Below are 12,696 nucleotides of genomic sequence, written 5' to 3'. Positions count from 1 at the left end.
GTGGGGATTGTAAAGTAAACGTGTGGAAATAGAGTGCCACCTCGAAAAGAACTGCTTGATTTTTTTCCTTTTTATTGGCCTGAGAAATGTATATTCAACACTGAAAAGTAGGTCATCTTAAAATTAAACAAAGCCGTCGATCAAACACATCACGTGTTTCTCTGTGAAAACGAGACGGCTGCGTCACGAGACTTTAGCCAATAGCTGTTTTTTTTTTAAGCCCACAGCTGTGACATACATGAAAGATACTGTAGTTACTGTTCACTTCGGAAGTCAACGGAGGTTCTTGAAGTGTCCACACGGGTGCACTGTTGCTCCGTAATGACGGAGTGTCCGGTCGAGTATCGGCAGTTCCAGAATAACATTGAGGGAGCGAAATAGCTAAACTGTAGGAACTGACCCTGTCTGTGGCCTCAAATTGGAAAACATTGGCTGTAATCCGCAATCAACCTGAAAACCTTTGAGTCTTTGGGTGTCAAAAAAGAAATGAACAAAATAAACATGAGCCCTGACCGGCCGGTCAGACTGGGCCGGTGAAGGGGTGGAGGAAGCCCAACTCCTCATGCTCAACAAAGTCTGTGAAACATCCAGAGGGACCAAGATCTGAGAACCCAGTTATGTTTTCTACTTTTCCTCTGCTTTTAGTAAGCTGCAACTGCATCATTTTCACTGTTTTACTTTAACCGATTGATTCCGATTGTTGCTTTTAAGCCTTTTATCTGACAGGAAACAGGATAACGCATCCCAGGGTTGTGTCCTTTCATCCCCTTCTTTTTTATTGTGCATGCCGACAGCTCCAAGTCTTGTCAAGGAAGTCAGGAAGTAAAAGTGCCTTGCCTTAAACTGTCAGCTGCTGTGATGAGAACTTCCATGACCTCAAAAACAACGGATACTGCTATTGGTCCTTGGGAGAATCTAACACCTCTTCTTCTTTTAAGGTCTGCAAAGGAAAATAGTATGTGTGATTGACAGAAAAGTTATTGGAAAATAACCTTTATAGCATCGTTAAAGTATCTTCCAAAGAATCAGAGTCTGCAGAGAGTTGGGTTGTTTGTACGAGGGACATAAGCCAAGCAAATAATTTCAAACCCTGATCCACTTCCTAATGCCCTCAAGCCACCTCTGCATTGCCTCTGACGGTGGTCACTCGGAATCTAACCCTGTTGCTGTTGTGGATTCTGTATCCCTGTTATTCCTGAGACCCATTGACTTACTTACTTATTGCCGCTCCTATAGGCTCCTGTTTCTAATTCACTCCTATGGCAACCGATGCTTTGCAATGTGTTGTTTCTCGCAGAAATCTGTTGAAATAGTAAAAAAAAAAAAAATCCCTCACGCCACTTTCAGCCTAAAAACCTTTACTGATACACTGACTATGAGTGACATGTTGTTTACTTTGAGAGAGAGGAGTGACTGGAATGTAAACAAGATCTGTCTGGCTGTGCAAAATAAATTCTACCCCTGTTGAGCCTGTGGAGTCAAGTTCCTTTTCTTTTCTTGCACTCGTAGATTTTCTTGTTCCAGCCTTTTCCCCCCTCCCCCGAGTATTGATCGATCGTCGCCATCGGCAGCCAGTATCCCATGAGGTCCCTTCTGTCAATGTCCACCGAATGAAGTCTGAAGTCTGAAGTATTTTTTTCTTTTAATTTTATTATTAATTAATTAATTCCAAGGGCAATTTGGACTCACACAGACACTTCCCAAACAATATGACTTTTAATGATGGAGGATGTCCTCAGGCAGAGGCTGACGTCATCTGCAACGTAACGGGGATGATGGGTTTTCACCATCTCATGTTCTTGCATGAGATGGTGAAAACATTTGGGAAAAAGATTAAGGACTGCATGGCGACTACGCGGCCGCCCGGGCGTGCGGCTCTGAAAGCAAACGTCATGACGCGAGGCCCCTGTCGATGATTATATCTGTTGATATCTGTTATCTGTGTCTCTTAAGGTGGGCAGCCATTTTTTTTTTAAAGTGTTCAGCTCCCTGCGTGCTTCCAGCCGTGCCAGTGCCTCGCACGCGTCCTGCCGCCGCTGCACTCTAATAAAAGCCCGAGCCGATTGTTAGCTGGCGCAGATTGCTCTGATGCAACAGAGTGTCACCCAGCGCTTTATGACACGTGTCTGTCAGCCTCTCGCAGTAATGCCGCGAGTGGGTGTCAGGCTTAATTTTTTAACATGCTGGTATTGTGTTACGCATCCGCCTCAACCTTAAAAAGGGCCAGAGGTCACGTGAAAAACAATTCCCCCGGCGCCCGCAACGCGGCTTGCATTTAACGGAACGCTAAAATTGGGTGCTTGAATCCGTCCCTACCATATAAAACACTGCCAGTGTTGCAGTGAAAATACTATTCTTTATCTTTTGCACTGAAAAATTCTGGATTTGGCCACTGCAAGACCAAAGAGGATTTTTTTTCCCCCATGTCACAATGTGCTCCGTGCATTATTTAAACCCACACATTATTTTACCCACACTCACAAAGAGGAGGTGGTGGTTGGCTGCTTTGGAACAGGGAAGGTATGTGTGTATGGAGGTCTTAAAACCAGTAGTGTTTCTACTTCAAAACAGTAGTGTATGTGTGTGTGTGTGTGTGTGTGTGTGTGTGTGTGTGTGTGTGTGTGTGAGCACAGACATAACAGAGAGTGCCTATAGGCAGCATCCGCGAGTGCTCGGAGTTGACACATGCTGTGCACGTTTCATCATCCATATGCATAAACATAGATGTGGACTTCAGTTGTCAGCTCAGTCACAAATACACACGCAGACAGTTGCAAAAGTTGCACACACTGCTACTGAAGGTTGGAAAACAGATTTTTTTTTTCTACAAATGCCAAGCAAAGCAATCACCAAATGTCAAGACAGATGGCATCAGATCTTATCAGGCTCCTGAACAACTCTACTTTATTAACTATTAACGACAATATATATGCAATTATTTCCCAAACATTTGGCAAGGATGGAAAAAAATGGAAAAATCACAGATGACCTTTCTCAAGGAAATAATTGTAGTAACGGGAACATAGGTAAATGTGCGGCTGACTATCACCAAGAAAAACAGCCACTTTTAACGCAAAATCAAAGCAGCATGCAATTGGATGTTGTTTTGGCCAAGAAGGAAGGCATCATTAAAAGAAACCTCCAGGGACCGGAAGAAAAATGGTATTTAAAGTAAAATAGAATTCCGTTAAATGTAACAAAAAAATAAATAAAAAAATCAGGTTTTGAAGACTGGAGAGAAAATGTCTTGAAAATTAGCTTCTTTTCATTGAACTTTATATTGGGGGCTCAGAGTTCATTTGTATTGCATTATTAATACTTTACAAAACATCCACCTTTTAAAAAAAAAAAAACAAAAAAAAACCTCTCAAGCAACAAATAAATGAAAGGGAAGTGCATGATGGTGCTTGCATGCATCATTACAAAAATATATGTTGGTGTATTTGATTTTTTTTTTTTTCTCAATTTACATCAATTCCCATTGAGTTTCTTGTTTCCAGTTAGGAATACCTCACTTGAAAAGTTTACAGAACAGTTACCAGAAATCTTTCGCTGCCTTTTTTTTTTTTTTTTTTTTAATCATCCTACATGAGCTCTGCGATGACCTGCATGGCTTTAACAACAGCCAAGCCCTGCTGTTATGAATGTTGTCAATACACCTCACTTGAAGGACACCCGTTAAATATTTTAAGACGACAAGCAGTTTGTTGTTAGCATTCCAGTGGCGTGGTGTGCTTCTTGAACCGTGTTTCCCGGAGCTCCAAACTGGCACAACATACCATTCGGATTCCCCAAATTCACCTGAGAAATACAGAAAGCAGGAGGATTCATTCTTCTGCTTCTATTTGTCTGTCATCTGAGATGATGTGTCTCTGTTTTGTTAAAAGGAGGAAGACGAAGAACGTTGGAATCCGTCTAATGAGCACAAACGTAGGTAAAAGTTAGTCCTCTGGCACAAGTTACTGTGACAGGAAGAAAAGACACAATAATAACAAAGCAAACTCGTGACTTGCAAGACTCGAACTGACTGGCGCTGCAAGACTTCACGCCGTGCCGACGTGTGACACAGGGATTGCCAGCAAAACACATGAACTGTCAGGGGGACTTTAATGAGACGGGCCTTTCCGCTGCAGGCATGAAGGATTAAATGTCTTTCATTAAAGGCACTGTGGCTGCTCCTCGGATTCCCAAGCGCAGCTTCCTGTGATTGAAGGGAAATCATGAAGAGAAGCACGTACAGAGGGAGACACACTGTGTCGACACAGGCTATTATTTACCTCCTCTATCTTTTTTTGAGAGAAAAAAGCAATCTCGCCGCTATTAGAATGTCTCAGCACCGCGTGTGTCAGATAAATTTCACTCCGCCAGTTTGGGTTTCTCCATAGGCGCTTTTCATGTGGATGTTGATATATGCATCTGCTGCGCAGCGTTGCAATTGAAAAGCGTGTTGCATGCTGTGACATTTTCATGTCACTGCATGGGACCAAGAAAAATTTATGTCAATGTTTATGTTTATTATTATATTACTGTGTTCGCTAATATGACTCTGAAAATGACCAGGTATGGTTCTTTGTTCTTATAGTGGCTAATACGACATAAGATTTTGTGGGATAATTGTCCACAAACACTTGCCAAACTTGCTGGTTGATGCTATCAAATCATCTTGATTTCAGTCTTGAGGAGCTGCCACAGTCGGCCAAATCAGGGTCACTTCAACCTGCTCCAGATGACAAAATATGCCTAAAAAGAGCAATGACATAAACACGCAGCTGTTCTCAGATCCTGTCATGGTGTTTTGATTTCATTTAATTTGTTGTTTTCCTCACTACTCTCACGGAACACCATCTACTTGTATGATAGATAAGTGAGTCGGCAAGCAGGCGTTACAGGGAATGACATAGTGAGACCTTCAAAGGGTTTGTTCACGTCAGAGCTGAGAGGTAGATGTCGAGGAGCAGAAGGAGCGCAGGGAAGCAATTGAAGGATCAAGCACACTGTGAGGTTCCAACAGCTGGTCCGAGTCAAATGAGTGGTCACCTGATCATCAGGACTGCCTTTGTTTTAAGTTCCTCCCTGAACTGGGCTTTGCATCGTTGGAGGGGCTGAGCTGCGTGATGGCCAGTGGAGGGGTGTGGCCACCCCGAGGCCACGGGAATAGTTTGAAACAGCCTGGCACTTCTACACTGCAGCATCTCTTGTCATATCTTTGTTGATTGATGGAAGGTATCTTTTTTTTTTTTTTTTTTTTAAATATATATATATATATGTTTTTAATATGTATAATGTATTTCTGACTTGATGATTGGCCTGTATTTTGTTCTTGGTGGAAACAACAAAGACACTCAAAGAAGAATTTCATTAGTTGATATTGGGTTATTATCAATATTAACACTGGTGAAGACTTCCTGTCCTCTAATTCATAGGAATGGTGACAGACCTACCGTTATAAGGTCACATTGAAAAATATTTAATGAATACAAAAAACTACAGCATCAAATACAGTAATTAAAACAGTCATATAGTCATTTCAGGTGTCGTGACTTCTTGCCACCCCCATGTGAGTTATGATCTCAACCGGTACAGCCACTCGGCACCCAATGCAGACAGAAATGTGGCATTTCTCCATTTGTTGTCAATGGGAGGCCCCCGCACTGAAGTCGAGCCACAGGCTCAGCTTTTCAGGTCTCCACTTACTGCGGCGCAGGTCTTTGACGATCTGACACCGGCTCAACGCGGTGCAAACAAGACGACAACGCGGCGAATCTCCTGGTGTCAATCGCGCCAGACTCCGCTGGCTTTTCACTGCAGGGTCAGACTTTGCTTGACCGCTTTGTGCAAGTTCCGCCTCTGATATAATAGTGGCCAACGCAACAGTGTGAGGCAATCGTTTTGCTCGTCACGTTGCATAGCTGGAATGCAGTGGATGGATTCCAACCTTTGAGGTCAGTGAAATGCACCATATGCTAAAAATGCAAATTTCTGCCAATGCTTCCATGTTTAATGGTTGCGGGAGCAACTTTTTATCCTTTGAGGAAAAAAAAGGACCAATTTTGTCACCAAGGCAAATAAAAGAAAAAACGCTCCGAGACACCGTTAGTGAACTTTCACAAGAATCAATGGCTATTATCCCCCTGCTGTGCCACGGCAGGCTCACTAATAAACACCCGAGTGCCAGGTGAGAGTGGCGGAAATGAATGGGAGTCAAAGATTCCCGCAAGGGTGGAGGGTTGAAGTGTATTTATAAACAGTGTGCCTCATATTCTATTTAGAGGCGCCGCTGCCCTTCCGTGATGTTCATTGCTCATGGCACATTCCTGTAATCAAGAACGGGATTCAAACACATGCTGTTTCCATCATGCCTGTTGTTTCGCTGCAGACGCATGGCACCGCTGGCTCCGGAGCAAAGATGGACACGGTGGCGCAATTCCCCCTGAGGCCTTTCCCTTTGATGGCTGCCACCATGGAAACATAGAGCGATTTGTCTATGGCGCCGCCCCCGGGGTGGAAGGCTCATAATTACCAGGGCCTTGCGAGGACGCTGTGGAGTCGGGATTAAGAGACAACGGGCTTTATCCTCGCCCCTCTTTCAGCTTAATGGAACGGAGGCGAGCCCGATTGACTCCTATCCCTTCATTATCATTTCCCCAGGTTACAGTGACTGTGTGTGTAAGAGAGAGAGAGGCAGGGAGAGGGAGAGGAAGAGGAAGAGAGAGAGAGGGAGGATGTGTGAAATCAAACAGGAAGGATGGTAACAGGAACGGCGAAACAAACAGCCACCCAAGCTTCAACAACCCCCATCTTCACCTTGACGAACTGATTAGGTGGGAGAACGCTTGTGTGAAAGACACCACCTGCCCTTTGCGAACTCACAAGAACTGTTGCTTAGATTTAAGAAAAAAAAAAAACATCGCGTTTCCAAAACGCAAACACATCATTTTTGGGTAATTGTTCAGACTTGAACATCACGCAGGCACGTTGTATTTTGGAAAATGAGGAGTATTATGTAAACTCTAACTGCTAATTGCTAATTGCTGCTAATTGCTGCTGTCTGCCTCGGCATGAACACATTTAATTTTTAGCAACTGCAAGAAAAATAAGTCTTTTTTTTAACACTCATTTCTGGTCTGCCAGGTAAACACTCAGCATCGGGCCGCGAGGAGAAAGGGAAAGGCGAGTACAAGGTCACCAGCTTTTTAATTGCTGTGATGTTATCTCACATTAGAAAGTACAGGCTGGCTCGGCGATTGCCGCCAAGGTTAAAGGTCACCAGTTGGCGAGAATAACAATGTTCGCTGTTGCACATCGTGTGGGAAATGCTGGAGCAGACATCCATCAAGCTGCTATTGGTTTATTCATTTCCTAACGACCCTCATTCGTTTTTGTGTAACGAGGACGAAGGGCAAGAAAAAGTAATGTGTTATGACTTCACAATGAGTCTCAAAGGCTCAAAGCGGCGCTGCTAAATGACTGATATAAATCTAAAAATGTCACCTCAGCAGCATGTTTGGATGGAAACCTCAAACTTTAAATGATGGATGGGGCTGTTTAACCTCAACGGCACAGTCACATGTCATGGCTAAATTAAATGAAGGATCACAACCTTGTGCTTTACTTGGGTGTAACATAAATGTAAATGTTTTATGTTACAACTTGAGAGATGTTCTTGTCACTTAATTGGCTCGTTTGTGCAAAAGCAACAATCATCCATCCTTACAGTGCTACAATACTCAACAATGCTAATATGATACCAACAATGGTCGAATGTTTACCACTAGTTTGTCCTTCATAAATGATCATACTTTTTGGAAGGGAAGATTTTGGGATCCAATACCAGTCTACAATATCCGAGTCAGAGTTGAAAATTTCAATGGGCAAAATTACAAACCTTTAAAATCATGTTCTTTACTACATTTTGTAACAAACTTCTCTAGTTCTTACAGAGAGGATTCAAAAGATTGGTTGGTTTCTCTTTACCAATACCGATGTGCAAAAACACTCTGGGGCGCCTTCTGATGTGAATAAAAGAATGTTACTGAAGAAGAACTTAGTAATAATAATCATAGGAGTGTTTTCACTTCATAATTATAATCACCGAAATCATTCCTTTGCAGTGTTTGTATGTTAAATGTTACCTCAGATAAGAACATTTTGCAAGTAGCATGTTTACTTTTGAGATATTGCAAGGACCAAAGCGGTTTGTCAGATTGAAGGAGTTTTTTGAAGGTCATTTGTTCCACCAATGCTCAGACCTTATATGTTCAACCAAAAGTCTCCAGCTTTGCATGATGATGACCACAAAAAACAAAAACATAAACCCCAAAACCAAACAAAGCAAAAACGCCTCCTCTGTTATCACCATTCCAAAAGACGTTTAGCTCCCTGCTAAAACCGCACCTTCCACATATTCAGAAAACAAAAACAAGAAAACAAACTAACAAACAAAACCAAGGCAGTCATGAAGCTGTGCCAACTAGTGCCAGCGATGCCCTCTGTGGCATCACAGGCCGCTGATGAAAAGTGAGGAGTGAGTCAGTCAAAGACAGTAAATGTTGGAGCACTCTCATTTTTGCATGAGCTCATTGGCAGTTTGACACACAGCTTGGCAAGGGAATTTCTTTTGTGTAAAACGTGAGCCCTGCATCTTTCAGTGCATAATGTTTGTTGGCGCCTCGCAGAATTGAAAAGCACGACGTCGAAAATGAACCTCTTGATGGCTCTCCGGCTTGCCGTCTGCTGAGGTTTCATAATGGAACACAACAAAAACCAAATGAAGGGTGAAATGCAGCCATGCTGATGAAGCCGACCCCCCCCCCCGCCCCTCCACTCTTCTCTCCTCCGTCCCTGCCCTACCTCGCAGCCCTCCCGGCAGGAGAGGCAGCGCCCCGTCCTCTCGCTGCATTGGCCGCCGCCGCTGCCCTGCTCCGGTCCGTGTGTTTACACCCGGGACAACCCCCTCCCCACGGCAACGATGCAACCCGACCTGCAGGTGAAGCGCTTCAGCTTCACCTCAGGCTTCCCCGTTCCCACCTGCTCGAGCTTTTCCGAAAAGAGGGGGGAATCGGCGCGCGTTCGGCTCCGAGGGGATTTTCTCTCTCTCTCTTTTCCCTCTCCCTCCGTGAGGATGTGAAGGCAAAAGGCGGTCGGGATCATGATTTGAGCCCCGGCAGCGGTGTGGGTGTGGAGGTAAGCTGCCTTTGTACTACCTGTTTTTAGTCAGGCTTCCGTAAATAAAACAAAACAAAAACTGTTTGTCGAGCAACAACCGCTGTTTATTGTTCGACGCTCTGCAATACGCGCCTTGAAATTGCTTGCACGGCGGCGGCGAACGAATTGTCGATCTTTCTCTTCCTGTTGTTTTCGCACTCTTCCTGAATCACGGCGAGACTTTCAAGTGCGACACAACTGCATTGATTCATCGATTAATTGTTGCTTTCAACTTCACCCGTGGCCCCGCTGGCTCGGTTTCCTTTGCTCGCCCGTTGATCCTCTTTGCGTTTAAACTTTTCTTTTGCAATATATATGCAATTAGAAACAGGAAGATAGAGTTAAGGTAAATAGATGCTTGTTGACATCAGAAAAAGTATTTCTCTACCTCCTAATTAAGGCAAACTCGATTATCTCAGAGGCTGCTTGGTAAAATCAGATGTATAAATGTCAGAAGTTATTGTTGTAAGTTATTGTAAAGTTATCATCTTGAGGAAAGCATCATTTGAGAAATATGCGTCAGTGCACTTTATAGATAGGAACAAAAACAGCAAGGCCGACATATAAGTGTAACAGTGAAGTCTAAAATTATAATAATAATGCTTTAAAATTCCTAACGTGATCACCATGTTCACTTTTGCTTGATCATTCTAATCAGTAGTTCTTGTCTTGTTACCTCTGTATCATTTCCCCTAAGAAAATGAGTCTGGAGAGGCAAGAGGGGGAATGATGGTCCACTGTCTACTTCTGCATTTTATTATGTTGTTCCTCTAAAAAACAAAATATCAACTCTAAATGGTGCAATGATAAAAATCTCTTTCACTTATTGAACCTATTTGTCTGTCTTCTCTCAGCTCGTGTCAGCCTTCCACTTGCAAACCTGACATATGCACACCCAGCGCCAGAGTAACCTGAGACCTCATCCTGAGGGAACACCAGGATGTGTCCCACTGTGTTGCAGCACTTCTCTCTGACCAATTTTGGGGGCAGCTGTTGCCGACCGCTTGCCGCAGCTACGCTGCTCCTCCTGTCTCTCAGCTACCCTCCTCCTTCCGTGGCCACCTGCCCATCTTCCTGCATCTGCGCCAGTGATATCATTTCCTGCAGCGGCCGCAATCTGTCCGCGGTGCCCTCCGATCTCCCGGGCTACATCACGCGGTTGGACCTGAGCCACAACGCCATTACCGTCCTGCCTGTGGGTTGGATGTCCGGAACGTTCCACAAGCTCGCCACTTTGATTCTAAGTCGAAACGCCCTGAGTGTGGTTGAGGTGAACGCCTTCGCTGTGACTCCGAACCTCCTACACCTCGACCTCTCCAGCAACCGACTCACAGTGCTGGACTCGGACGTCTTTGCAGGTTTGAAGGAGCTGAAAGAGCTGTTGCTCTTTGGCAACCAGATCGTCCAGATCAACCCTGGGGCTTTGGGCAGCCTTCGCAGTCTCCAGAGGCTCTACCTCTCTGGGAACCGACTAGCTGCTTTCCCCTCAGGGCTTTACTTGGAACCAGGTGGGCCACGAAATTTGACCTTGCTCGATTTGTCATACAACAGGCTCCTCAAGGTTCCCGTCCAGAACCTGCTGTCTCTTACTCAGAGAAGTGACATTTACTTACAGGGAAACCCTCTGACATGCGAATGTGCTTTGCTTGCCTTGCTGGAGTACTGGATGTGGAAACAGTATCTCCCCCTAGTGGACTTCAGAGGTGATTACTCATGCGTAGACGATTCGGAACTGACAGATTGTAGCCAGGAAGTGCAACCTGGTATGACCCTGGAAGCGCAGACTTACCAGGTGGAGCCCGGCCATTGGCTGAGAGTGGCATGCCCCGGGTTGACTTCTTTGGCCAACACCAGTGCGGCTGTGTTTTGGGTCACTCCCAGGACTGTGATCAATTCGACAGCCTTCGACCCAGATGCCCGTTTGAACGTTTTCCGCAACGGCACTCTTGCAATCAGGTCGGCCCTTTTGGAGGACTCCGGGATGTACGCCTGCGTGACGGCCCGTCGGCCCCTGTACGACCCCAAAAAGTTTGGGGTAGTCAGCGTGGTCGTGGGAAATTCCAGCGCCACCTCCGCCAGTGGCTCGGCGCACCGTGGCAGCACCGAGCACTTCAACACAGCATTCACCACCCTGGCTTCCTGCGTGGTCAGCATCGTGCTCGTGCTGCTCTACCTCTACCTCACGCCGTGCCGGTGCAGGGAGACAAGGGGCGGCACATCAAGGGGGTGTGGCGGACGAGCCATCGTCCTCTGCTCAGACCCCAGGGAGGTAGAGGAAGGACAGCGGCGGGCCAACGGGAAGAGGGTGGCTTTCCTGGAACCCCGCGAAGACGACTCCGACGTCGCCTTCCCCAAAACACCGATGGTGAACCCAGGTCCCATTGCCACTGAAGGGATTCTGAAGAATGGAAGCAGGACAGTGGGACAGCCCCTCACAGACCTTGCTCACACAGCGTAGCAAGGAAACGACCATACAAACCATCTCCGTATTCTGAACCCAAGTTCAGTTTTTCTACCATCTTGTTTTCCTCTTTAGAAAAAAATAACAGCATAAGGAAAACAGTCGGTGCAAAGTAGTATACCATGATTCATCTGTAGTCGTCGCACACTTTAGAGCTTTGTTTGGCCTGGGGCAGAAAAAGCTGTACCATTGTGAAGAATTTGTATGACGTCTTGACTGTCAGTACCTTCTCTGTTGCAGAAAAAAACACCATACTCCATAAACCAACCATGTAATGAATAAGTATACTGTATATCTTGTTTAATGTGTTTCATGAGGAGAGATCTTGATCAGCAGTCCTAGTTGATGAGGGTTTTTCCAACCGTCTATGTGTTGTCGTTTTGTACCATCAATCTCTGTATTGTTGTTAAAACATGTTTCAAACACAAAGTCATGCCTCGACAGGAGACATTTCTCAGCTACAAACTGTCTTTTAATTACATTAACACTGGGTTTGATGACGTCCTAATGGTGTAACTACCTGTTAGAGTTGACCTTTTCCCTGTCCTAAGTTATTTTTGCTAAGATATTTATGAATTAAAGCTGATAGCTAGAGCAAAGCATATCTCACTTCAGCTGTAATGCCACGTTTAATGTGATTTTTTTCTACAATACAAACCTTTTCAATTATGATGCAATAGCGCAATTAAACTGAAGGCTCAAAAACTGTGAGACGCAGCTTGTCTTGGTGTGTTATTGCTTTACAGATCTCTCCGGCTTTCACATTTGAGCACCGCTACGCTGCGGCACCTTGCTGACACTGTAACAGAGTCTGTCCGCCGTTCCGCAGAGACGTGCCAGAGATCAGGTCTCGACCAGCCCACCTGTAGCTGTTTTGCTCCAGCACTGTCGCAGGCCGGACACCCGTCAACCCGATACGTGTAAAAATAGACACAGCCTCTTTGCAGCGAGCCATGTCCTCACCAACAGCAGCTCCACTGAGGAATTGATCCTTATCGCTTCAGACAGCAGGGAAGTTGGGTCTCCACAAT

General features: G+C 45.1%; 1 protein-coding gene across 1 annotated transcript; it reads left to right on the top strand.

Moving 5' to 3' along the window:
- The first annotated feature begins 8,850 nt into the window (after positions 1–8,850).
- Positions 8,851–12,376, top strand: LOC142877231 (amphoterin-induced protein 2-like). Its single transcript, XM_076011692.1, has 2 exons — positions 8,851–9,183; positions 10,059–12,376. The coding sequence occupies exon 2, from the start codon at positions 10,145–10,147 to the stop codon at positions 11,660–11,662; it is 1,518 nt and encodes a 505-aa protein (XP_075867807.1). The 5' UTR covers positions 8,851–9,183; positions 10,059–10,144; the 3' UTR covers positions 11,663–12,376.
- The last annotated feature ends 320 nt before the right edge of the window (positions 12,377–12,696 follow it).

This window comes from Nelusetta ayraudi, unplaced genomic scaffold (assembly GCF_046127955.1).
Source record: "Nelusetta ayraudi isolate G7.1 ecotype Tasmania unplaced genomic scaffold, CSIRO-AGI_Nayr_v1 ptg000135l, whole genome shotgun sequence".
NCBI classification, from domain to species: domain Eukaryota; kingdom Metazoa; phylum Chordata; class Actinopteri; order Tetraodontiformes; family Monacanthidae; genus Nelusetta; species Nelusetta ayraudi.
This window is presented reverse-complemented; position numbering and strand designations above follow the sequence as displayed.

Bases quoted from the DNA above. Each gene is read 5' to 3' on its own strand.
- LOC142877231 (XM_076011692.1), top strand. From the start codon at position 10,145: ATGTGTCCCACTGTGTTGCAGCACTTCTCTCTGACCAATTTTGGGGGC.